Source organism: Macaca fascicularis, chromosome 10 (assembly GCF_037993035.2).
Source record: "Macaca fascicularis isolate 582-1 chromosome 10, T2T-MFA8v1.1".
Taxonomy (NCBI): domain Eukaryota; kingdom Metazoa; phylum Chordata; class Mammalia; order Primates; family Cercopithecidae; genus Macaca; species Macaca fascicularis.
The window spans coordinates 6,403,772-6,431,535 of NC_088384.1; the positions used below are offsets into that span (position 1 = coordinate 6,403,772).

General features: G+C 44.3%; 1 protein-coding gene across 1 annotated transcript; it reads right to left on the reverse strand.

The window, feature by feature from the left end:
* Positions 1-2,341: 2,341 nt before the first annotated feature.
* On the reverse strand, positions 2,342-27,764 carry NUP50 (nucleoporin 50). The gene is made up of 8 exons (XM_015456944.4): positions 27,449-27,764; positions 23,230-23,308; positions 19,529-19,612; positions 15,135-15,321; positions 12,340-13,002; positions 8,641-8,722; positions 6,851-6,969; positions 2,342-5,908 (listed from the first exon to the last, which is right to left on the reverse strand). Exons 2-8 carry the CDS (start codon positions 23,296-23,298, stop codon positions 5,706-5,708), a joined length of 1,407 nt encoding a protein of 468 aa, XP_015312430.1. The 5' UTR covers positions 23,299-23,308; positions 27,449-27,764; the 3' UTR covers positions 2,342-5,705.

Here is a 27,764-nt window from a genome sequence, read left to right on the forward strand (position 1 = left end):
TTTTAGCCAATTCCAGAAGTCAGTGCAGTTGAGTAATTTAGTGGGCACGTACATCTGCTTAACATGGCACGCGGGGAGAGGAGTGTGGGGCTGGGACCTCAAGCTGCAGCACCTCAGACACACTCAACCCTGGGCCTGGGTTTCCTCAAGTAGAATCACCACTTTCCTTCCAGGGATACGACAATGTTGAAGTGAGACAAGGTACGTCCAAAGGCTGGCATAGTTCCTGGCAATGCTGATAACTACTGCCATGTCTTCCCGGCGTGCCCAAGGGGTATTTCATGGGCCATCTTTAGAGTCATCAGGAGTGCATGTGTGCCAGCGGTTCCCAAATGTGAACGTGCATCAGGATCACCTAATGCATGCTCTAACCCAACGTTCAAACCCAGAAGACTGGTAAGGAAAGTACTTTGGAATCAGTGATGACGGCTGCACAACTCTGTGAGTATGCTGAAAGCCACTGAATCGTATACTTTAAAGGGGTGCAGTTTATATGAATTCTATCTCAATTTTTAAAAATGGGCTCCAGCCTGAGGTGCTGATTCAGTAGCCTAGTTGGGGCCCATGGGTTTGCCTTTTTCTGGGGCGGGCAGGGGAACGGGCAGAGTCTTGTCCTGTCACCCAGACTGGAGTAGAGTGGTGCGACCACAGCTTACTACAGCCTGGACCTCCTGGGCTTAAGCGATTCCTTCCACTACCACGCCCAGCTGATTAAAAAAAAAAAAATTTTTTTTTTTTTTTTTTAGAGACAGGGTCTTGCTGTGTTACCTAGGCTGGTCTCTTAACTCCTGGGCTCAAGCAAGCTTCCCACCTCAGCCTCCCAAAGTGCTGCAATTACAGGCATGAGCTACCTTGCCCAGACGGGTTTGCTTTTTTTTTTTTTTTTTTTTTTTTGAGAGATAGGGTCTTGCTTTGTCACCCAGGCTGGAGTGCAGTGGCATGATCACTGCTCACTCCCTGGAGCCTCCACCTCCTGGGATCAAGCCATCCTCCCACCTCAGCCACCCACGTAGCTGGGACAACAGGTGCGTGCCATCGTGCCTGGTTACATTTTGTATTCTTTGTAGAGCCAGGGTTTTGCTATGTTGCATGTTGGGGACCAGCCTCAGCACCACCCACAGGGTACCCGAAGTCTGTTGGCGACAAAGGATTGAGAAGAGACAGGCTAAGAGTAAAGGTGGAGCCAGGGGGCCAGCTGCAAAATGTGGAGGCTGCAAAAGGCTCAGAGCTCTGGTCTCTACAGTATTTATTGAGTACAATTACAGAAGCAGATGTTGAGGGCGGGACAGTGAAAGGGTGCAGTGCGTCACAGGCGTAATCTACAGCAATAGCGGTTTAAATGAATCTCCTTTGTGCTCAAACAGCGTATCTTTAACTTATCGGAGAGTAGCTAGTGGGAGCGGCTTACTAGGAGCCTGCATGTCTGTCCACATTCCAGTGCTTCAAAGGAGTGTCTTTCTCCTTGAACACAGCGTTTACAGATAGGAGAGCGGGTCTCACTCTGAGCATGGGAACATGATGGCAAATAGGCTTTCCTCCTCACAGGCCTCTTGTGACTTTCCACAACTTAATGTCCCATATTTTTATGGTCAGTTTATACAGGCACCCACAAGCCCTTTTCCCGACAGTTGCACAGGCTGATCTTGAACTCCTGGGCTCAAGTGATCCACCCGCCTCGGCCTCCCAAAGTGTTAGGATTACAGGCGTGAGCCACCGCGCCTGGCCGGGCTTGCATTTCTATCAAGTTCCTATGTGGCAGTCCCAAGACCACTTTGAGAACCCAGGTTCTAGCCCAGCCATGCAGCTGAGTATCTATACAGGGCTTCTGCGGTTTAGGCACCATCTTCCTCTTGAGATAACATTCTCTTAGTGTCATTTAGTTTCTATTAGATGTTAACAGTTCAGGAAAATACTTTGATGAATAACCAGTCTTTGCAGTACTATTTTTTTAAACCAGAAAATACCCCTTATAAACCAAATAAATGCTGAGTAACGTAGGAAAGGTTAAAAATATGTCTCAAAGGTTTGCTCTGAGGACTAACCAAGGTATAAAGCAGCTAGCCAATGCTTTGCACACTAGCCCATTAGGGATCAATTGTTCCCATTCCAATCTGTTAAGATTTTAATCCAACAGGAACCCTTGGTCTGAATGGTTTAAAAGTAGTCTCAACCCCCAGCCAGGAGTCTGATAATAAATTGGTCTCTCACTCACCTCCAAGCCGACCCTCCTGTTGTTCAAGAACTTTCTGGTTGCAGCTTCTGCGTGATTCTTTTCCTCAGGTCTGACTTGTATTAATGCCAAGTGCATCACAGAGGAACATAAGACTGCCATACACTGGGATTTTGTTTACTTTTCATTTATTCACATTTCATGGATTGTTACACTTCTTCGATGGGAGCATTCAAAACTAACAAGCTGAGATTATATTGTCTGACAATTCAAGTATTTTAGTTTTAGAAAACAATTTCCTATTTAAAGTAAAAAGCAAACAATGTATCCATCTGATTGCTAAGAAGTTTACATCTCCATTACAATTGTGTCTGCATCAAACGGAGAGTCCTTCGTCCTCAGGATGATTGTTACTGGCTGAGAACATACTGGCCTGTGTTCCGAATGCCTGATTGGAAAAGACCTCCCCATCATCTACCATACTACGGGACAAACCAGTATCTACTCAAATTCCCACTTCCAGAATGAGAGGACTCATCAGGGGTTTAGGAGTTTGCAAAGCCTTCAAAATACATCGTGCTTGAATTTGGACTCTTCTGAAACAGAATAACTGACAAATGCTCAAAAAACAAACTTGTTTAACTTTTACTGAAAAGGCTCTCAGTGAAAACTTCTTTTGAACTCTACTAGTAAGGGAGAATATTAGTTTTTCTTCCCCTCTACACCAGAAAAGGTAGTTTTCTCTCTCCTTTTTTTTTTGGCATGCAGCATATACAAAATTGTAATCTAGAATTGAAATTGTAAAATATAATAATCCTCTTAAAGAAAATCAGTCCATGAACAGTCAGACTTGTCCTTCCATGGAAAACATAATCTAAACTTCTTTAAAAATTGGACATATTTTAAGTCTGTAATTCGAATAATGAAGATGGCATAACAAATTTTTTGCTTACTAGGAATGCGCAAAAGGATGAGATGGATACACAGGTTTTAAAAAAAAAGGCCACTGGGATACTTAGTATTTGCCAAGATGCAAAACAATTTTAGAATAACAAAATACACACCTTGCTTTAGGCCACGTATATGATACACTTCATAGATTCTCAAAAGACGAAAATTTCAGTCCACATTAAACATTTTAAAGCATAATTGCTAATATTTTGTTAAAAATAAGTCAAACTAAACGCATAAATCAGAATTACCTGTTAACATAGTGGGGAAAACAGGTAAGCCCTCCGGGGGCCCCGTGCCCCAAATAAAAGACAAGGAGTTACATTTCACAGTCAAATCCACATATACTCGGGCTCTTTACACCAATAATCAAAGTGGAGACCAACCAGTTCCTAAAGCATACAAGAGTGATTTTAAGAAAATCCCCCATTCTAAGTTTTATGGTAGACGTGTCACATTTTCCCTGTAATTTTCACTTTAACAGTGATAGTCTTAGCAGCAAAAATTTGCTGGGAATGTTAGGAAAAAAGAAAGCCACACATACCCACTAATTTAAAAATATATAAACTATTTTTTACAGAAGGGGCAGGTTTAAAAGATAATCCAATCATGATCTTTTCATGCCATTTTTTGTAGACTTTCCATACACGCGCAGACGCTAACAAAGTACTGTGTCATATACACTTAAGTGTCCGAAAGATGCCTGCGAGCTTGATTCCAGCTGGTACCAGGGAAGCACATGTGGCTAAGTTGCAACAAACTTAAATTTGTTCCCCTTAGTTCTTCATCTTTTTAAAAGTTGAATAAACCTAATGTCAATCGGGCAGGGCCGGTATTAACAGCATCAACCACTTGCTTACTAGAAATCATCGGCAACAAAAACTCACATGCATTCTCAATTCTAAAAAGTCAATGTAAAAATAATGGCCACTTCCTAGGTGCCTATTATAGCTATGTCTGACAGCACCCTGTAACAGTACAAGCACACCTCTCTGCACGGATTCATGCAAGGCCACACACTAGGCCAGAGTCTCCCGGTGGAATCAGAACACTAAAAGTAGAGCAAGAACCTCATGACAGCGCTGGCCCAGTCACACCTCAGGAACCTCGTGACAGCGTTGACCCAATCACACCTCAGGTACCTAGGAGTTCATAATATTTGATCATGAAATTGCTCCCGGCCCCAAACTTTACACTTAAAGATTGTAGTTTTAAAAAAGCCACTTGTGCCATCCACAATTATTCTGACTACTCTCTTCTACATGCGAATGCGCAAAGCACCGAAGATCAGAACACACACACGTGAGCCCTTACGGCACCGACCCTAAGCCTGTACACAAGATCAGCTGGCACTAGTCTCAAACGATTCATGAGGAATCAAAGTGGAAATTTAAACATTCAATTCTGCATCTCATTCCTGTGCCCAGAGTCTTCAAAGAATGCTCGTGTTAGTTACCTGACAACTCTGGAGAAGTGACGTCGATATTCGTGAGCATAACCATGGCTCCCTTCCAGACAGACATATGGAATCTTATTCTTAAAAAAGTAAAGGTATTTCAGATATCAAATGTATAATATACTGCTGTCTAAAGTTAAAGGCAAAATTTACACACGATTTTCTCTTCCATTACCTTATTACATGTTTCCTAGTGAATTCAAATGGCTCATGTGTCAAAGCTCCCAGGCACGTCACTTGGTCATAGTTTTCATTATGCGTGGGGTTGATTATGGTACAAATGCCTATGAGCATCTTCTTTTTCTAGGATGGTCTCGTTTGACTTTCATTTCGTAAAAGGGTTCACTGTCCATGGTATAGATGATAAGCTACCAAACTTGTGCTTTTAAACCCATTCCTGGCAATCCCCCGTTATCTTAATTTTGTCTTTAGGGGGATAAAGAAGTTAACACTACCTCATGAATAGAAACTACAAAGCCAAAAAAATCCTTCACAAGCTGTTCATTTCCTTTTAAAATGAAAATGCAGGTCCTGAATTCTCGTGAAGCAGCCCACAGGGTTACAGGCCAATGATTCGTATGAGGTGAACACTTAGTACTCACATTTTAGCTTCAAAATAAAAATAAAGCAGAGGACAAACACCTGTCACAGCGTGGCAGCCCAGTTCATTTGGTAACAGAATGAGTCTCACACGTCGGCTGAGCCCACCGGAGAGAAGCACACAAGCCAGCTTTCTTCTGAACGTAGCCAGGCACCTGTTCAAAAGCCTCTCTGGTGGTGGCGGTGGACCCCAAAACCCACGAGTTGGAAGAGCCTTTGGGAAAGCGAATCGATACCCTGATTACAGTCCTTGAAGAAATCACTTAGGGTTAGTTTAATAAACAAACGAACATTAAAAAATCTTCCAAAAATTGCATTCGAATGTATTTTAGACTTTAGGCAGTTCTTAAGGGAGAGTGCGGTTTCCTGACACAACATTTAAAGGTTTTATTGGCCACATTAATCTTCCTCACAAAAGTTTTAAGTTATCTATAAGTTCTTAGAATGTCAAAGAAGAGAAGAAAACTGACTAAGGGGCGGTGGGAGAAGCAGCAACTTGGCAATAATTCCGCAGCCGACTTCGCACGTTCAGGCATCCTTTTTCTCCAGTAAAATTTTGTGCAACTCATCTGCATCCTCGCTGGTTTTTACCCGAATCAGCATGGTGACTGGCATGGTGGCATTCTTCTCGTCGATTGGTGGATTTGGAACACAGACGATAAGAACGTTATTTTTCCCTGTTCGCGTACATGGCATATTGGGCGGAATCAGAACATTCAGCAATATGTTGCCTGCATTCAAACAAAACCAAACCCATCAAAATTATAGAAGCTACAGCTCTACCAAACGAGTCTGTAACATGCTAAACATTAAACACTGAAATAACTTATACTTAATGGATCTAACATGGGGAGCCAACAGGAATGGCTCAAAATCAGGACTGGTTCCCTGAGAACTGGGAGGCCTCGGGGAGGACTTGCCCTCACTGTGAGGAGTGGCCTTCGGCCCTCGCTCCAGCCCGGGTCTCCGCAACCACACAGCGTTTCTCACTGAGCCAACAGCCTGGCTCAGAACCATCAGCCCTCTCAACTGTCCGTTTTTGCACTGAAGGAAGAACACAGTGGCACAACAGAATCTTCACTGCACCACATGACCAAAGGACACCTCTGTCACAGAGGCCGGCACAGCTCCCTGGGCAAGAGTGACACGACCGTAATGTTATTACTAGTCAAGCCTACGGGAAAGAAAAACGCCTCCCTGGAGTTTCTTTCTGCAACACAGCCCCCTGTTCTCTACCACTACTGCCCACTCCACCGCAGCCTGCCCATCTTCCTCCTCCTCCGGGTGCTAGGCTCCTTGCAGTGGACTCTTTTCAGGGTAAACTGAGGGTGGACAGCGATCAGTTAGTGATTACTTGCTATATAAAAAGGATTCCTTTAAAAGGTTAATTTCCTTTGGGTGTTTATTAAACGGTCTAATCTCTAGCTTCTTAGTCACATTTCTAACACAAAGTAAAATGAAAAACCATTTTGTTTACAGTTTCTAACACATCTATGTTTCCTTACACACTATTATCCTGGGACTCAAAACTAGAAATAAGTAAATACAGGATGAATTTGGCCTGAATGCGCTCTGTTTAAAAACGTACTAATAACCTTGAATCAGCAGGGCAAAGGCTTTTATATATTATGTGATGATGATGATTTTGCGCCAAGTGAAAAAAAGGTACCCACCTAAATTGGTGTCTGCCCGCACCAAAAGCTGTGTCTTCTGATTCGCAGTAGGTTTTAAATGCAGAGTACCTATGCCTTTCTCTTTAAACTCATTGTCTTTCTTGTAAAATAGTTTACACCTATGGAGAAGAAAAATAGGTGCCATCAAGCATTCAGAGACGAATCAAGTCACAGTTTTCTAACAAGCACTCTTCACACTTGGGTGGAAAATCTGTATTAAATGAGAGTACAGGAAGTTTCAGGACAAATCTTTAAACGATCCAAAAGGAGCCTGAGCAAAAACCAGAATAAGAAAATCTGCTTAGAGATTTTAAAACCCCCTCCCCATTTTTTCAAATTAAACAATGGGCCCCATGAAACTTTATAACACTTTATGAAACTGTGTTCTCAAGTCAGTCAAAATCAGGGCTCAACACCCCTCCCTCCCTATTCTGCTCCTTTGGCCCTGAGCTCAAGAGAGCTGATCTGGTCCTCTACAGACAGCGGCAAATAAAGGACAGACTCTGTCCTGCATCTCACCCACCTCTCCCTTTTTTTTGGCCTATTTCTTATTTCAAAAATTCTCCTCAAGGCTCCTTCAGTTTTTGCCCAACATTTTTAAATAAATTTGGAAAACATGCTTGGGTAGGGTCTAACTAATAACAAAGTAATCAAATATCTTCCCAGCCTCCTATGCTATACATCTCCTGAGGTTATTAATAATACAAAACCATGGCTCATTTATATATTTATTTAGAGACAGAGTCTTACTCTGTGGTCCAGGCTGGAGTGCAGTGGCATGATCTTGGCTCACTGCAACCTCTGTTTCTCAGGGTTCAAGCAATTCTCGTGCCTCAGCCTCCCAAACACCTGGGATTATAGGCGTGTGCCATCACATCCGGCTAATTTTCATACCTTTAGTAGAGACGGGGTTTCACCATGTTGGCCAGGTTGGTCTGGAACGCCTGACCTCAGGTGATCTGCCCGTCTCAGCCTCCCAAAGTGCTGGGATTACAGGTATGAGCCACCATGCCTGGCCTCATTTGATTCTAATTAAAAATCTTAAAGTTGGGTCACTCCTTTATGTCATGTGAGTAGTGAAATTTAAAACACACACAGAAGAAACTGCTGGCCTCTTTTACAAGTTCTTGAAACACCTGGGAATCCCCAGGATGTGGTGACCTGTTACATGGAGAGCTGCTCGCTCATTATTCTGAAACTTCTGCATTACAAAAACACATCTTGAAAGTTTCTGAAATGGCACAAGTGTTTTTTCAGCAAATATCTTTGTAAAAACTAATCTCATTTAATTGAAAGGAAGATGAAAATTTTTATAGGTCCTAAACAGGAAGGGACGGTTACTGTGCATAACTTTTTGACTATGAGAAAATCCAGAAAGGCCAACCAAATCTCCTGGAAGGGATCAGAGATACTTCCAGGGTAAAGTAAGTGAAGCCAAACCTGAAATCAGTGACTGACTCCGCGATTTCTTTGTTGGGGGAGGAGGAAGGGGAGGGAGAAAGACACAGGGAGAGAAGAGGGAATGGGACGGGATGGGATTGGGAAGATCATAGAAGAGCCTGTCTCTAAAGCACTTTAAAAGAGCTAAAGTGACAGAAAAGAGTGAGACCTGCCCACCAGGACATTCCTAGAACTGGTTTTTAAAATAAACTGGCCAAGAATTCTTTCCTGTTCCACTTGAGAGCAGGGAAAACTTGACCCTCAGTCAAGTCCGTAAGGACATTCTCCGGTCTGAAGCATGCTACCATGTCTCTAAAACACATGCACCCGCAGGCTCTGGTGAGTCTTACTTTTTGGAGTAAAAAGCATCATCTTCTTTTACTTCGGTAACTACTACTTTGGGTGGCTCATCATTCTCTTCTTCATCTCCACCTTTTATAAAAAAGACAATAATTCAGTAAGATTCCAATCCAGAGTTTAAAAAAGTGAGAGTTTTGTTATGTAACACCCTAAACATCCATCTGAGCACTCCATGTAAACTGAGAGACATAACGCAGGGGGATGCCAGAAGGGAGTGCCTGCTGGATTTTAACTATTTTGTGAAAAACAAGAATCCTTTCTAATGGGAACATACCTCTTAATTCTAAATAACTTCCAATATATAGAAAACCTTAGAATGGAAAAATCTCCATGCTTATGACAGAAAAATAATCATCACTCTATATTCAAATTACCCACTGGAAAATTACATCTCAGATGAGTTTTTAACACCTTCACCCCTGAATATTCCTGTGACCATATCCACAACAAGTATCAGTAATGGCCAAAGATAGAAAAATACATATATTTTTTTTTTACAAGGGGGCAAGTTGTCGGAGAAATCATTCCAAAACCCCAGTGTAAGTAATTTAAGCTTTGTCTGAATTGCCACATGGGTCACTGCTCTGGTATCAAAGGTATCCCCACTAATGGGGTCTCCCAAACATGGGAGACCTAGGCCATTATTTAAACAAGACACTATTTAAACACATGTATTAGGCCGGGTACAGTGGCTCACGCCTGTAATCCTAGCACACTGCAGGGCCAAAGCAGGAAGATCACTTGAGCCCAGGAGTTCGAGACCAGCCCGGTCAACATGGTGAGACCTCCCCCAATCTCTACAAGAAATAAAGTTAACCAGGTGTGGCAGTGCATGCCTGTGGACCCAGCTACATGGCAGACTGAAGTGGGAGGATTGCTTGAGTCCAGGAGGTAGAGACTGCAGTGAGCTGTGACTGCGTCACTGCACTCTAGCCTGGGTGACAGAGCAAGACCTTGTCTCAAAAAAATAAAAAAACCCCACATATATAAAAGGATCCTCTTAAAGAGAATGGCAGTTGCATAAAAACTCACTAAAAAGCAATTCTAAGAAAAACAACTCTGGTGCTCAGATGATGGGTCACACGACGACCCATCTCACCACTCCAATCTCCCTGGTCACATGACTATCCATCTCATCACTCCAATCTCCCCAGTCACACAACTACCCATCTCACCACTCCAATCTCCCCGGTCACACTAACTACCCATCTCACCACTCCAATCTCCCCAGTCACGTGACTAGCCATCTCACCACTCCAATCTCCCCGGTCACATGACTACCCATCTCAGCACTCCAATCTCCCCGGTCACATGACTATCCATCTCATCACTCCAATCTCCCCAGTCACACAACTACCCATCTCACCACTCCAATCTCCCCGGTCACATGACTATCCATCTCATCACTCCAATCTCCCCAGTCACACAACTACCCATCTCACCACTCCAATCTCCCCGGTCACATGACTATCCATCTCATCACTCCAATCTCCCCAGTCACGCGACTAGCCATCTCATCACTCCAATCTCCCCAGTCACGTGACTAGCCATCTCATCACTCCAGTCTCCCCGGTCACATGACCATCCATCTCATCACTCCAATCTCCCAGTCACGCGACTAGCCATCTCATCACTCCAATCTCCCTGGTCATGTGACTAGTCATCACACCAATCTCCCCAGTCACATGACTAGCCATCTCATCACGCCAATCTCCCCGGTCATGTGACTAGTCATCGCATCACTCCAATCTCCCCAGTCACATGACTAGCCATCTCATCACTCCAATCTCCCCAGTCACGTGACTAGCCATCTCACCACTCCAATCTCCCCGGTCACATGACTACCCATCTCAGCACTCCAATCTCCCCGGCCACGTGACTACCCATCTCACCACTCCAATCTCCCCGGTCACATGACTATCCATCTCAGCACTCCAATCTCCCCGGCCACGTGACTACCCATCTCACCACTCCAATCTCCCCGGTCACATGACTATCCATCTCATCACTCCAATCTCCCCAGTCACACAACTACCCATCTCACCACTCCAATCTCCCCGGTCACATGACTATCCATCTCATCACTCCAATCTCCCCAGTCACACAACTACCCATCTCACCACTCCAATCTCCCCGGTCACATGACTATCCATCTCATCACTCCAATCTCCCCAGTCACACAACTACCCATCTCACCACTCCAATCTCCCCGGTCACATGACCATCCATCTCATCACTCCAATCTCCCAGTCACGCGACTAGCCATCTCATCACTCCAATCTCCCCAGTCACGTGACTAGCCATCTCATCACTCCAGTCTCCCCGGTCACATGACCATCCATCGCATCACTCCAATCTCCCCGGTCTCCTGATGTGTACACTGATAACCAAGAGCAAGGAACAGGCGCTCACTGAGGGGCATCCTGCATCCACTGGGACTCGATTCAAATCCAGCGTCACTGTGTCCCAGTGCCTGCCTCAGGAAAGACTCCCCATTTGTTGTAGTTATGGGAAGCAGAGAAGAAATAAAAAGGGGAGACCTTTATTTCACCCTGTGTCCAAAGGGCCCATGCCTGAGGATAGACTTGAAAGTAGGGCAAGGCAAAACAGCAATGGAAGTCTAGCCTCCTGCTAGAAAACCGTAATTCCAGGGATCAGTATGTTCATATGTCTGAAAAGTACACTTTTTCTTTTGTTGAGGCAAGGTCTGTGTTGCCCAGGTTGGAGTGCAGTGATGCATCCATGGTTCACTGCAACCATGAACTTCTGAGCTCGAAATACTCCCCTCAGCCTCTTGAGCAGCTGTGACTACAGGCACCCACCACCTGGCCTGGCTAATTTTTTAAAATTTTTGTAGAGATGGGGTCTTGCTATGTTGCCCAGGTTGGTCTCAAACTCCTGGCCTCAGCTGAGCATTCCACTTCGGCCTCCCAAAGTCCTGGGATTATAGGCGTGGGCCACCTCACCTGGCCTCATTTTTAACTGCTTACAAGTAGGCATCTTCACAGACATCATTTGTTCACAATCACCATGTGAGGAAGCAGCATTATGACATCACCCCACTTTTTAAGCTAACAACAGAGGGAGTGGAGGGCCCAGACTAAGGCCCAGACCTTCTGCCTGGTCCAGGGTACTGATGCTACATACAGGAGACATCACTTAGACACCACTGCTGTCCTCTGGAAAGGAGGTGCCTCCAAACCCACAAGAGGAAAACACTGTTGATTTGTTCTCTATGGCTATGAAAAGTCTACATTTTTAATGTATAGTCAAGTACTGTTTTGCCACATGACTTTATTTACAGTCAAATCTCCTAAGTACAAATCAATTCAGGGGACATTCATGATGAACTTGATCAACTTTTTCCAAAACACAATTCTCAAAAAACGTCTTTAATTCACTTCTTTTTTACATGCTAAGCCACGTGTGTTTGAGACGTTTCAAAGTCAGGTGTTTCCAAATTCATTTTATTTTTAATCCTTATAAACAACCCTACAAAATAGGTCTTACTCTTTTAAAAAGAAGGAATTGGAAACTCAGAGAAGCCGATTAGCTCTGCCCAGAATCACACATGGAGAGGACAACAGTGTCTCAATGTGGATCCAGATCCATTCGGAATCAAAGTCTCTGTGTTTCCCAAGACACAAATCTTATGCAAACCTCAACCCAATGCCAAAGCTGGTACTTACCTTTGCATTCACCACTGTCACCTTCCACTTGGCCCTCCAATGGTTTAGTGGGAAATGGTGAAGAGACTGGTTTACTCTGGGTGGTATCTTTGCCAAATAAACTGGAGGTTCCAGGGGAAAATGAAAATCCAGTCAGGGGGACAGAGCTCAATGAGCCCAAAACAGAGCTATCAACTTTCTTGCCGAAATTAAACGAGGCACTTGTCGCTCCTAGTGACGGGTCCGTTTTCTTTTCAGATGCAACCTCCACCTTCTTGTCAGGTGTATCTTCAGTTTTGTTGCCGTGAAACAAAAACGTTGACTCTTGCTGTAACTTTGTTGAGCCGAAAAGGGAAGGAGACTGTGTTTCAGCCGCCGTTTTGTTAGATTCACTTTCAGAATTCCTGCCACCATTCCCGTGTTGCTGTTCAATGTTTGCTAAATATTTCTCGTAGTCTTTAAAGATAGGTGTCAGATCACAGAGGGGGTTTGTATTCACGTGCTTCACTATCCAATCCCGCACGGAGCAGTTCAAGGCGGCCAACTGCTTGTGATAGGCATTTCCGACACAAGCTTTACTGGAAGCAAGGCCAGAGGAGGAGGGCTGCTGACTGTCCCCGTTAGTTTTGGGATTTGAAACTTTTTTATCAACCAAGGCGGTAGGGCCATTTGCAGCAAGAGAACCTATAGAAAGTTAATAATTAAACCATTTATTCAGACTAATTTGATTAAGTCATCTAAATTTTTATGCCACTCTGCCTTTACACTTCCTGCTTTGACTGTATCTCCCCCTCCACCGAGACAGTCTTGTTCTGTCGCCCAGGCTGGAGTGCCGTGGCATGATCTTGGCTCACTGCAACCTCCGCCTCCCGGGTTCAAGCGATTCTCCTGCCACAACCTCCTGAGTAGCTGGGATTACAGGTGCCCACCACCACATCTGGCTAATTTTTGTATTTTAGTAGAGACGGGGTTTCACCATGTTGGCCAGGCTGGTCTTGAACTCCCGACCTTGAGATCCGCCTGCCTTGGCCTCCCAAAGTGCTGGGATTATAGGCGTGAGCCACTGTGCCTGGCCTACTGTATCCTATTTTTGTGACAGCTCAAGAAGTATGTGTTCAAGGAGTAGTATTTAGTAACTGGTTATCAGTAAAACCGATGAATAAAGATCAAGTCAAAGTTTATATAAGAACACTAACCACCATATGCTTGTTCTACGTATTTTAAAAATAATCTTTTCCTTCAAAAGGACACCTATTTGAGATGAGATCAGGCATGTCCAGGGTGGTATGGCTGTAGACAAAAGGATGCCTATTTCAAACAGCACTGTCAGAATAGTAGGTCAGCATTAACACTTAATACCCAAGGTTCTTGGAATGAATAGTATTATAGTCGCCCCTCTGTACCTGCAGGTTCCACACGTGTGAAATGCAGTCCTCAGCCAGGTGCGGTGGCTCATGCATATAATCCCAACACTTTGGGAGGCTGAGGCGGGCAAATCGCTTGAGCTCAGGAGTTTGAGACCAGCCTGGGCAACATGGCAAAACCCCATCTCTACAAAAAATGCAAAAATTAGCTGGGTGTGGTGGTGTGCACTTATAGTCCCAGCTACTGGGGAGGCTGATGGGGGAGGATCACTTGAGCTCCGGAGGTTGTGGCTGCAGTGAGCCAAGATCACACCAATACACTCCAGCCTGGGTGACACAGCGAGACCCTGTCTCAATGCAGTACTCTGGGGATGAGGACTAGTGGATACAAACACTCACGTTTCCTATCTAAGAGTTATGTTAGTCTGACTATGGGACTTGAACATCCGAGGGGGTGCTGAAACCAGTCCCCAGGATACTAGGGGATGGCCGTAGTTAGAAATCTTTACAGAGGCTGGGCGCAGCGGCTCACAGCTGTAATCCCAGCACTTTAGGAGGCCGAGGCAGGTGGATCACGAGGTCAAGAGATCGAGACCATCCTGGCCAACATGGTGAAACCCCGTCTCTACTAAAATTACAAAAATTAGCTAGGCGTGGTGGCGTGCGCCTATAGTCCCGGCAACTCGGGAGGCCAAGGCAGGAGAATCGCTTAAACCCAGAGGCAGAGGCTGCAGTGAGCAGAGGTCATGCCACTGTACTCCAGCCTGGTGACAGAGCAAGACTCTAACTCAGGAAAAAAAAAAAAAAAATCTTAACAGAGTACGCTTATTTTAAATCACACTACACATTCTGCCAAATTAAAATCAAACAGTACACACTTTCAGAATCATCAGCTAACTACAACCAACTAGTCAGGATCATTTCCAAGCTTTTAACCCATGTTGCTAATTCCAAGAGTTTTTGACTAATTCCCTCAAAACAGGATCAGGCAATCAACACATCCCATACCCAAACCAGTCTAGCGTGGGAGGGACCCTGGTCACGGAGAACCTCATCTGAGTTCCCAGTAGCTGCTTTGGTGTGAGGCACACAGAAAGCCCTTGCACACAAAGGGTCTACATAGCATTTTCTTTTCTCTCTTGACTTTACGTCAATTCTGAGGGTCATTCTCCTTTCAAAATTGAACATTCTGAGGCTTAGAGGCCAGGGTCACACAACTGGTAACTGGCAGAGCTGAGAACAAAATCGAGATGTTTTGGATCAAAAGCCTGTGCTCTGCCCACTTACTCTGTAAATAACCAACACCTCCCTAAGTCTCATCTCTTTCATTATTACCCTAGTTTTGCTCACACAGTTCCAAGACACAGGGTAGGTATAAGAAAAACATCTTTGCAAAGCTATTTTCCATAGATTATACTTACACAGGTGGCTGGGGGATGGGAGCCTACTTACCAAAGGCTACCTTGGGCTCTGCCACTGCCTTCGCACTGGTGAAGGGAGGGGCACTGGCTATGTTGTTTCCATTTGACAGTCCTTCCAAAGGCTTCCCTCCAGCGCCACTACCAAATCCAGGAAACCGTCCTCCTCCAGAAGGTACAACCAAACCTTTAAAACCTTTAAAGGCTCCTCCACTGTCAGACTGAAATATGAAGGAGGAGCACACATTAGGTAAGCATACTTTCTATTACCAAATAAGCAAGTGAGTGACTATAGCATCTTGGCTAAATAGCACCTAGACTCCATATGCAGTCAGCATTATAAAGCAAACTGCTGGCACAAGCAGAAATAAGAAATGAGATGGGAGGATTCTATTCAGAAGAATGGCTTTGCAACCCACAGCTGCCTTCCTGAAACAGGCAGGAAGGACATTTAAAAAATATATGTGTATTTTTAGGACATAAAAGGTAAGAAAGACTAATGCAATAAACCTGTGTACCCACTGCCCAGCCTCAGAATTACTGAAGTGTCTCAATAAAACTAAATCCCAGTGAAAGATACTTCATGTACTACTCAGCCAAAGACCATTTACTGCCTAAAGAAATTATAAAAACATCAAGTTAGGTTAACTAAGAATATCCATTTGCCTAATTTCTTAAGAACATCGGTAGCTTGCAATCTGCTTTCAGCCTACAAAAACTTAGATGATCAAGTCTCAAATCTACATGTTCCTGTTAGTTGAGCAGCCCGGGACAACTTCTTACTCTCCTTTTCCTCACTGCTTCCTTAAACTCGATTGTTTTAACAAGGTTTTTCTAGTAGGCCTTTTCCCTTTGTGCTAGCCTGCTCACATCTCTAATCTAAAATGCTCTGGAAATGTTTGGCATTCCTTATGAATTCTAAAGCTCCTCTCTGCCCCTGGAACTTTTGGACAAAGGTTCCTCAGTTTATAGTGTTTTGCTAAATAAACTCACCACAATTTTTAGAAGCCCTTTTTTGTTGTTGTTCAAAGAAGTGATTACATTATAGGAAGTGATCTGCTTCTCAGACCAAACACCTAAGAAAGTTCACCAATCTTAAGTTTCCACGAGTGAATTATAATCATGATTTCACCAAAAAAAGAAATTAAACTGGAACCCCTTCATTTACTAAATGGGCCAGTTAGCCTAAACTTTATTGCATGTTTTTCCAAAACCAAAGTGTCGATCTCATCTACAGAATTTCAGATGTTTACTGACCACTGATATATTTATGGCAATAAAATTAGGCAAAGAATGTAAAATTCTAACTTGTATGAGTTTTAATGCACATATCAAATACAGCTTAGATTCTGTTGCTCTAAATTTGATTTTTCGTCATTTAAAATTCCAAATACACCAAACTGATAGCTGTCATTTTAAAACAATGATTCATGGACAAACTCAGAGCCTTCAATTTTGCACAAACTTAACAGTCACTTGGTTTTTCTAGGGATTTTAGAAATTGCTGATAGTAAACTGGCTCTAGAATCATAACAAAAATTCAAGAACCACAAGTTAAACAAAAAAAAGATATTCAGAAAAATGAGAGTAAAAGTTGATTACGATATTCACCAAGGGGCCGGCGTGTGGCTCACACTTATAAAATCCCAGCACTCTCGGAGGCTGAGGCAGTCAGGTTACTTGAGCCCAGGAGTTCAAGACCACCCTGGGCAACAGAGTGAGACCCCATCTCTACAAAAATGCAAAAATTAGCTGGGGGTGGTGGCGTGTGCCTGTAGTCCCAGCTACTTAGGAGGCTGAGGCAGGAGAATTGCTTCAGCTCAGGAGGCAGCGGTTGCAGAGTCAAGATTGTGCCACTGTACTCCAGTCTGGGCGACAAAGACCCTGTCTCAAAAAAAAAAAAGTAGGGGGGGAATACCCATGTGGGCTGCATGGGTACTGACACAGCCCCACATCCCTCAATTTCCCTCATTGGTTTTATTTTTCCCCATGGCACTTACAGAAGAAAAATTAATGCTGTGCATTTATTTGTTTCTCTTCCATAGGGCAAGGAGATTTTGGTCTTTTTTACTCACCAATATATCTCCAGTGCTTAGCAGATCTATTGAATCCACTATTTAGGAAAAGCCACATTTCAGCGTTCTGGTGGGTGACATGACATTTAATTGTCCTAATATACAAGTTCTGATGAAAACTTCAGGCTAAGAGTTACAGCTAAAATTATCTGTGGATTTCTATTATCCACCTACATTGAATTTCCCTTAGTGGCCCAAGGGCTCCTGCCCTCTCCCTGCCTCGTCCCTTCAGCTTAATTGTAGATTATGGTCTGTACTGTTTCTATCTCTTGACCTTCCTTCGGTTCCACAGGGGGACTGCCCCTCCTTCAGAATGGCTTCCCTCGGCTTCTGCAGTGAGCTGTTGTTCCTCCTTCCTCGTAGGGGCCTCCACCTGCATGCCTCTTCTCGCCTACTCCCATGGCTTCAATCCCCACATGACGAAAGCTCCCGGAGCTGTGATCCTTGCCCTAATTCCTGTTCTCTACCTAGTGGTCTTCTAGGGCGCTCCACTTGAGTGTCCCAAGGCCTTTCAAATACAACATTTCCAAGACGAACCATTTCCTCCTTAATTAAACTGTCCCTTCCCTCATGTATCTTCTCAGTGAAAGAGCCATCAAACATCACTCAGCTCAACACCTACATCTACCACCTAGTCACCAGTCAAGGCAATTCATAAAATCAGACCAGAAAAAACAAACAAATAAAAACACCTGAAGTTCAAGAGGTTTACTGTACAATAGGCAGGGAGAAATGTATCGTACACTTGCAAACAACACCATGTTGTACACATCATAAGCACGTAATTTTTGTCAAATCAGAAATACAATTTTTAAGCAAAATATAAGTAATTAATTACAAAACAGAAGACCTAATCTCTAGCTTGGATCTGAGATATGCTTCCTCTGTACCTACTTCCTTTCTTGGCAGTGCAACCCCTGTTAACCTGAATTCTACATGAAAGAGCTTTTACAACGTCAGGAAATGAAGCTCCTCTCATGCATCTGAAGCATGCAATGGAGCAGAGAAAGAGCACACACTTATGACATTAGCCATGGCATTCTAAAGTTCAAGACTACCCAGAACCACCTGAGAATCAATTTGATGTATGGTTACGTATCTCTGCCTCGAATCACACTATATTAGTATATATAGTAATATATTTTAGGAAAATTGTGAATACTTGATCTTTGTAATATGAATTGTTTTCCCATTAACACGTACCATCATTTATGAGACACTCTGCGTGACTGGCTGTTGTAAACCTCTGACTGTCTCCCCACCACTGCCACCTACCTGGCTCCCTTCCTCACATGTTTTCAAACTTAATAAATTTTATAATCAAAACTTTGGCAATGTAATGAATATTTTTGTAATAATTTAATTTCATTGCTTCTCAAAGTGTGAGTGATATACCTTTCCTATCCTTTTTATTTGGAAATAAAAGGGAAATAAGCTTCATGTCCCTTAAGGAGAATGCTTAGAAATGGAAAGATTTCTGCTCCCGGGATGTCTGCGTTATGCTCACTGGTGTGGCACCTCTAACCTGACCCTCTGAGATCCTCCAATGACGGTCTCCTTGGAGCATCACGTTGGTGCTCAAAAAGCTTCAGATATTGGAGCACTTTGGATATTCAGATTAGAGATACCCAAGAATATAGTCTATTCTTGATGTTTTAAACATCACAAAATGTGGGGTAGGGTAGGTTTATTTCAAAGCTGCCACCCAGGATGTTCAAAGTGGCTTCTCCTGCCTAACACCAGATGTCCAGGCCACCAAGACCACACACTCTTGCGTCTAGAATGTATCTGAAGGGAGAGGATGTACTCAGGCAGAGTTCTTAGATGCAGTGATTGCTTAATAATCACCACATTATTTCAATTTAAGAGTTACAACTCATCTTTCATCTTTCTTGGCACAGGAATGAATCATGTTAATATACTATACTAGAAAGAAAGTCCACACCTAAAATGCTTCTAGTATAGTGAAAGGGCTCCTCCTACCCAGGCCTCGATCCCAGGGAGCAGACAAGACTCTCAGAAGATCCTTGCATTTTCCTTTCTTCCTCCAATCTGATGCCACTTCACCCACCTCTGTACTGCTTTGCTAGTTTTTCTTCTCCTCTCCATTTTTTATCCATATTGTCACTCAACTTGAATTTGTCTGTATTTATCTTATTTTCTCCACTGGATAAGCTCTCTTTAAGGTCCAGACCTTACGTTTCTTATTTTTTTCTATCTCCTCTGATCTACATTAAAGAATAAGCATTTTAAGAAAGGATTTGTTGATATCATTGCTCCCAGCAGAGGGAATGCTGTACAACTCAGAAATCAAATGAGTATTTAATAGCAAGAGCTATAAGGAGGCACTCACTTCGAATCCAACATTTCTGCGCTTTGCTTTCTTTATGGCTCTATTCTTCAAGACTTCCTCACTGGCCACGGAGAATGTTCCCACCTGCAAGACAATACAAATTCAGCAGCAGTAAGATAAAGCCAAAAAGATGACAAAATGCTCAACAACAAGAAGCTAGAACTAAGCCACTGCGCCTGGCCTCTCAAAAAATAAATTTTGGCCAGGCACAGTGGCTAGGGCCTGTAATACTAGCACTTTGGGAGGCCACAGGTCAGGAGTTTGAGACCAGTCTGGTCAACATGGCGAAACTTTGTCACTACTAAAAATGAAAAATTAGCTGGACATGGTGGCGGGCACCTGTAATCCTAGCCACTCGGGTGGCTGAGGCAGGAGAATCACTTGAACCTGGGAGGCAGAGGCTGCAGTGAGCCGAGAGAGCACCACTGCACTCCAGCCTGGGCAACAGAGCAAGACTCTGTCTCAAAAAAATTAATTTTGTTATTTATAACATACACACGATTTTTAAGATGAGTCCTGCCCAACGTACAAAAGGCCACAGAGGCACCTAGGACCTCGCTGGAAAACCACTGCTCTTCCAGATGTGCTCAAAGTGCACTCATGTCCACACATCTGATGTCCATCAGAAATCTGCTGAGTATCTTCGGCTTTAGTTTATAACCTTTTTTTTACTCTGTAGGGTCGGAATAAAATATTTCCTGTGCAAAAATGCTCACCTATAGTTGTTTCAGATCATATTAAACTTAATGGGATCCTACACTCATAGAGGGGACGTCTGGCTGCACTTGCCCCAAGTTAAATGGACTTAACTAAATGTAATCTTTCCATACATTTCATTAGCATATGTTCAAATGGGAGCTCTTTCATTCCTCAATATTTTAATGTCTAAGCAAATTGTTACATGGTAATCTAGATGTTACTATAGCCCAGAATGTAACTGCTTAAGATCTTAACCAACAACAAAAAGCCAAAAACCCCCATAACCAAAGATTTTAGTTAAAAAGCACCAAGTCAGTTTTGACCCTGTCAAAACATTCACATCCTTGTGATTCATAAACATATGAGACGCGATACACTTGCAGAGAAAAAAAGTACTAGTACCAGAAAGATTCCGAAAGAAGAAAGATGACAATCTAAGAATAAGCCTGGTAGGCCGGGCGCGGTGGCTCAAGCCTGTAATCCCAGCACTTTGGGAGGCCGAGACGGGCAGATCACAAGGTCAGGAGATCGAGACCATCCTGGCTAACATGGTGAAACCCCGTCTCTACTAAAAAAATACAAAAAACTAGCCGGGCGAGGTGGCGGGCGCCTGTAGTCCCAGCTAGTCGGGAGGCTGAGGCAGGAGAATGGCATAAACCCGGGGGGCGGAGCTTGCAGTGAGCTGAGATCCGGCCACTGCACTCCAGGCTGGGCAACAGAGCCAGACTCCGTCTCAAAAAAAAAAAAAAAAAGAATAAGCCTGGAAACACTTGCAAGTTTTTAAATTTTTCTTTTTTTTCCTTAGCACTATGCTGTTAACCTGAAAGGCTAACTTGGTTACAGATTTCCTTAGTCATCTGGCCTGGGGGTAACACACTGCTGATAAGGTATTATTGTAGAGTCCAGCCCTGCAAGGCTTTGTGGGTGTTCTCCCTGAAGGGGGAAAAAAGAGATTTTAAGAAATAAAGACACAAAACAAAGAGATAAACAGCTGGGCCTGGAGGACCCTTACCACCAAGACACTAGACTGGTAGTAGCCCTGAAAGGCTGGACGTGCTGATATTTACTGCATACAAGACAAGGGAGCAGCGTAACAAGGATGAGTCGTCCAGATTGATAAGGTCAAGCAAGTCACGTGATCATGTGACAGGGGGCCATTCCCTTTTAGGTAAAAGGGGGCCGAAGCAGAGAGGGAAGGCAGCATACATCAGCGTTTTCTTCTATGCACTTGTAAGAAGGATCAAAGACTTTAAGACTTTCACTATTTCTTCTACTGCTATCTACTAAGAACTTCAAAGAGGAACCAGTATGGGAGAAACATGAAAGTGGACAAGGAGCGTGACCACTGAAGCACAGCACCACAGGCCTCCGGATGACTGCGGGCAGGCCTGGATAATATCCAGCCTCCCACAAGAAGCTGGTGGAGCAGAGCGTTCCCTGACTCCTCCAAGGAAAGGAGACTCCCTTTCGCGGTCTGCTAAGTAAAGGGTGCCTTCCCAGACACTGGCGTTACCACCTGACCAAGGAGCCCTCAAGCGGTCCTTATGTGGGCGTGACAGAGGGCTCACCTCTTGCTTTCTAGGTCATTTCTCACCACGTCCCTTCAGCACCTGACCCTATACCTGCCGGTTATTGCTTGGTCATATCAGTAGTACAACAAAGAGTAGTATTAAAAGCTAATGATTAGTAATGTTTATACTAATGATTGATAATGTCCACGATCATCTCTATATCTCATTTGTATTATAATTATTCTAACTATTTTCTTTGTTACACTGAAACAGTTTGTGCCTTCGGTCTCTTGCCTCTGCACCTGGGTAATCCTTCACCCACATCCTGTAAGTACAGCTGTGTTTTACTCTTTTTTAGACAGAGTCTCACCCTGCTGCCCAGGCTGGAGTGCAGTGGTGCAATCACAGGTCACAGCAACCTTCAACTGCTGGGCTCAAGCAACCCTCGCGCCTCAGCTTTCCAAACTGCTCTGACTGTACGCTCAGGCCACCATGTTCAGCTAATTTAAAAAAATTTTTTTTGGGTCAGGCGTGGTGGCTTGCGCCTGTCATCCCAGCACTTTGGGAGGCCGAGGCAGGCGGATCACTTGAGGTCTGGAGTTTGAGACCAGTCTGGCCAACATGGTGAAACCTTGTCTCTACTAAAAATATAAAAATTAGCTGAGTGTGGGGGCGCACATCCATAATCCCAGCTACTTGGGACGCTGAGGCAGGAGAATCACTTGAACCTGGGAGATAAAAATTGCAGTGAGCCGAGGTCATGCTACCGTGCTCCAGTCTGGGTGACAAAGTGAGACTGTCTCAAAAAAAAAAAAAAAAAAAAGAAAAGAAAAGAAAAAAGAAAAAAAAATTTTTTTATAGAGACTGGGGTCTCTATGTTGCCCAGTCCTATTGTTTATGAGGGAAAAATGATCCGATTTCCTCAGGGGAGACCATTTTTATTTTGCTGGAAAAGGAACTAGGCCAATCTAAATTCTATTCCTATAAATGCAATTGTTAGGGGTCTCAGATCTACCATTAAGAAGAGGAAATAAAGCAGGCCTCCAAGAAGCATTAGGGAAAGGGAGTACCACAGTCCGAATGGTGATGGCATACCACTTTCACATCTGAGCAGTGTGCTAAGTTCATGACTAGATAACCTACCTCAGCCTTCAATCATGACTAAAATGGCTTACTGCAAACCATGGGTTTAGAATGCTTCAAGTATACGAAACTCAGGAGGAAACTGCTTCTACTAAGGAGAATATTTAAGGAGCGGGCACTAGTGGAAAAGCACATCTAAATGAAATTAATACATTTCTACACTAACTAGAGGTCACAGAAATGTAATTAATAGCTACACTAAGTACAGGTCATGTGATTTGTCATCTGCCATTCATGATGTTCTTAGAAAGGTCTTTTAGTTCTGTCACAAATCTTCATGAGGAACCCCAAAATGAATTTAAAAGGTAGAAGAAACAGGAAATCATTCTTAGAGAAGCTACTTTTTACCTCTTCAGCTTCATCTTCTTGATCCCAATTCCTATCTGTCAGTTCCTTCTCAGCATTTCTTTTGGCCATGTTTTCGAACCTGTTATAGAAAACAGAAGTAAGGAGTTCATTTCTTTAAAAGAATAAATTCTTACAAAGAATTTAAAAAATTCACTCTAGCATGAAGTGAGATAAAAACATCTCTGATGCCACTGGAAACTGCTTTAATGAAAACTTCACAATGGTGCTGTTAGACTCCCAGTGTTACAAATCAATAAAGGTTTTTTCCAGGAGGCAAAAGAAGATTCCTAGGGAACACCAGCACTCCTGAACAACACTAAACCAACTCCATTTGGAAAAATTAAAATGAATTATCAATTGATTTTTAAAAATCTGGAATCTGAAGTACGTATATATGATCAAAAAGTCCTTAACTAACTTATTCTATGCATATACTTAAAGTTTTGCCATAAGGAAAACAATTTTAATATTTAAAATTCTCTTAAAGATGATGCATTAAAGAAGTGTATCTTTCAGTGAGAATACAAGTAATGGGTTGGAAATGCCTTCACAACACGAATATTGTTCTTTAGGCTACAGCCGACAGAGATACATGGTTCCAAGACTGAACATTTCGTTGCCTCAAATTGTATATTGCCAAGACAATTAGAAGTTCAAAATGATTAACATGGATGTGTTAGTATTCTGAGAACTCATAACCTTTCAAAAATAAATCATTGGCTTAACTCTTGAATACCATGGCATTAGTGGAAGGGGCAGGACTGGGGGAACAGCATGAACTCTGCAGTGGATTCCGGTGCCTATCCAAAAAGGGTGCTCCTGTCCATCCCTTAAAATTTGCAATTTGTTTTCTGATCCTAATATCATAACAACAACAAAACAAAAAAGTCCACAATCCAGAGCTCCACTCTGAGTGTTATGCTGGCTTCTTCACTAACTCTCCAGCTGGACAAACAAACCTTTCCATTTCCTCTACTACCCACCTCGCCCAGGAGCTTACTGATTAGTTTTGGGGACCTGCCAGGTCTTGTTAAACCTACTTGAACTCCTTCCTGATATTCTCCCCACTCTTGTTTGCCCTCAACACCACAACACACCAGAGTAAGCTTCCCAGAACTTTGTAGTCACTGAGATATAAGGTGATACATCACTCTTTAGTATCTAAAAGTAAAATGCAAATGCTGGCATTCCAAAGGCCTCTACAATTTGATGGCCAGTTGAGTAATTACACAGGGGCTGTCAGCTTGTAATACATTTTAGTGATTTTTACATTTTATAAGTATGTGCTATTTTTCTGATTACAAATGATATTAAAGTCCAAGATTCTAAAACATAAAGTATGAGAATACACTTTCCATTCGCTGGGAACCCTCTCTTTTTAATGCCCGGCCAAAAATACTTGGTTAAGTTTTGTCATTAATCTTTGTCATACAAACAAAAACAAATACAGGAATACACATAATTCTTTACTGTTCAGAAACCAGGTCTCTATACGGATTCTTTTTTTTTTTTTTTTGAAACGGAGTCTCGCTCTGCCGCCCAGGCTGGAGTGCAGTGGCCGGATCTCAGGTAACTGCAAGCTCCGCCTCCCGGGTTTACACTGTTCTCCTGCATCAGCCTCCCGAGTAGCTGGGACTACAGGCACCCGCCACCTGGCCACCTCGCCCGGCTAGTTTTTTGTATTTTTTTAGTAGAGACAGGGTTTCACCGTGTTAGCCAGGATGGTCTCGATCTCCTGACCTCATGATCCGCCCGTCTCGGCCTCCCAAAGTGCTGGGATTACAGGCTTGAGCCACCGCGCCCGGCCCTCTATACAGATTCTTTTAGCAATTTTTCTACTCATTAACTAACATCTCCGCCAGAGGGTCGGAGAAGTAAGAAGTTGCCAATGGTCACATATGCTATTTAAGATTAACTGTAGGGCCGGCGCAGTGCCTCACACCTGTAATCCCAGCACTTTGAGAGGCCAAGGCGGACAGATCACTTGAGGTCAGGAGTTTGAGATCAGCCTGGCCAACATGGTGAAACCCCACCTCTACTAAAAATACAAAAATTAGCTGGATGTGGTGGTGGCACCTATAATCCCGGCTACTCGGGAGGCTGATGCAGGAGAATCTCTTCAACCCGGGAGGCAGAGGTTGCAGTGAGCTGAGATCGCACCAATGCACTCCAGCCTGTGTGACAGAGCAAGACTCCATCTCAAAACAAAACAAAACAAAGAAAAAAGAAAATTAACTGTGGAGAAAAAAGGGATGGAGCTGAATGCACAAAAACTGTAACAGTAAAATTTTACCTTCTAACTCATACCCACAATGAAGAGACAGGTGGCACAGCAAAATAGTCTAAATAAATGTAGGGGCTTCCACGTTCTAACACACTCATCAGATCAGTATATAACCAAAAGGCAGGGATCTTTGTTTTGTTTACAGATATACTCCAAATGTCCCAACAGCGCCCAGCTCAAACAGCAGGTGTCCTGTCTATCATTAGATCAATGAGCTGGGGTATTGCATAAAGTATTTCAAAAAATACTGAAAGATCTGGCGTCCCAGTTTTGCCATTTTCTAGCTGTGAGAACTTGGGCAAGTTATATTTAATTTTTGTGCCTCAGTTTCTTCATCTGTGGAACAGGAAGTATTAAGAAAGTTAAGATAAACAAAGATTGGCTTAGAACACTGCCTGGAGCAGAGGACGGGCTTAATAAATTATTAAACAAACAAGTGTTATTAGAAGCAAAGGCTATAAACTACCATTTTTCCTCCAAAACGTAAAAGTTGTAGCATGGAAGAATAACTTGGATTACAAACCAGACTTTTAAAAACATTTTACCTAATCCCTATTTTATTTCAAAGCATGACACTTCAGACAATACATTTTACTTCTATGCTACAAGTGGGGGGCGGGGGGGAACCCTCTGTAAAATATTCTGAACAAGGCCTGCCACCTGGCCTTATGTCTAGCTACTATTATGAAGAACTTAAGGGAGGCGGAAGAATCACTTGAAGCCAGGAGACGGAAACCAACTTGGTCGCTACAAAAATAAAGATGGACATAGATTAGATGAATAAATAGAAATAAAAAATTAGCCGGGCGTAGTGGCGCACACCTGTGGTCCCAGCTACCTGGAAGGCTGAGGCAGGAGAATCACTTGAGCCCAGGAGCTTGAGGCTACAGTGAGCTACTACTACACTCCGGCCTGGTGACAAAGCAAGACCCAGTCTCAACCAAACAATCAATAAAAGGGAATTTAAAAAGCGTCTGCGCTTGTGGGTAAAAAACCACCAAATTCGACATGATTTCTAGGTATGAAGCAACGTGGTAGGAGACTGAAAGTCTAGGCAAACTGGAAAAAACATTATTTGTGCCTGATATAGTTATGTGGTCTCTGGCATCTGGTGTAGCTCTGCCCTTGGAGCTCAACTTGTCAACATCAGCTTAAAACGAAAACACGGATTTCGTTATACTTAATAGTGAGGTGCCTTGTTGAAGGGAGAGAACAAGCGGGCCAACTAAGGAGACAGAAATACCGAATCTCCAAACTGTTTCTTAATGGAACCGAGCAAATGGGTGATCAATGACCCGGGAACGCAGTAAGAAAGTGAAGCTAGGCCAGAGAGGTAATGGGCCCAGGAGAAAAGCGACGAGGGGTGGCCAGGGGGAGAGGAGAATCGAGAGGAATCGCTAGGAAGGAAACGGAGACCACCACGCCAGGACAGCCCTGCCAGCCCCCTACCTCCGCCGGGGCCGCAGGGGCGAGCCTCACTCGAGTCGGACGCCGCAGCCTGGCGAGGCCCAGGACCCGCTTCACAAACAGCCCACGCTGCGTCGCCGCTGTCATCCCACCCCACCCTCCACCCGTCGCTGCCCACCCGCGCGCCCCGCCCGGCACGCGCGCCCGACCCAGGCTCCCTCCCTAGGGTCCCGGCCCCTAGCCCTGTACCCCACTCCCCAGTGTCCCGTCCTCCAGCCCCTCCCCAGGGTCTGGTCCCCCGGCCCCGCACCCCTCCCCAGGGGCCCGTCCCCCGGCCCCGCACCCCTCCCCAGGGGCCCGTCCCCCGGCCCTGAGCCCTCACCCCTCTCCCCAGGGTCCAGTCCCCAGCCCTGCACTAGCACTCCCCTCCCAGGCCCGAGCCCGCTCCCGCCCTACCGGCCCTGGGCTCTCAGCACCAGGCTCCCGCCCTCAGCCCCTTCCCCTCCTGCGCCAGCCGCCGCCCCTCACCTCCTCGGCCGCTGCCGCAGCACTCGCTAGGTCTTGGGTGCGGCGAAACCCGGGGCGCGGCGGCGCTGGGGTCTGGAGCGTACTGGTGGTCGTCTGGCTGAGCGCGCTCGGCCGCTTCCGGTGCTGCCCTGAGGGCCTCAGAGGACTTGGTGCTCGGCAAGCCCAGAGACTCAAACACCATGTCCCCGGGGAGGGGGAGCTCCTCACGCTGTGTTCGGCAGGGAGGCGAGAGAGCCGGTTCAGCCCGAGACCGCCGTAGTAACCGCGCCGAACACGCTCCGGGCGGCCATTTTGTAACTCGAATCTACCCCCAAAA

Coding starts and splice junctions, on each gene's coding strand:
- NUP50 (XM_015456944.4), bottom strand. CDS start 23,298: ATGGCCAAAAGAAATGCTGAGAAGGAACTGACAGATAGGAATTGGGAT. Junction 15,322..19,528: donor GCAGAAATGTTGGATTCGAA/GTGAGTGCCTCC, acceptor TTCATATTTCAG/TCTGACAGTGGAGGAGCCTT. Junction 8,723..12,339: donor TGACAGTGGTGAATGCAAAG/GTAAGTACCAGC, acceptor TTTTTATAAAAG/GTGGAGATGAAGAAGAGAAT.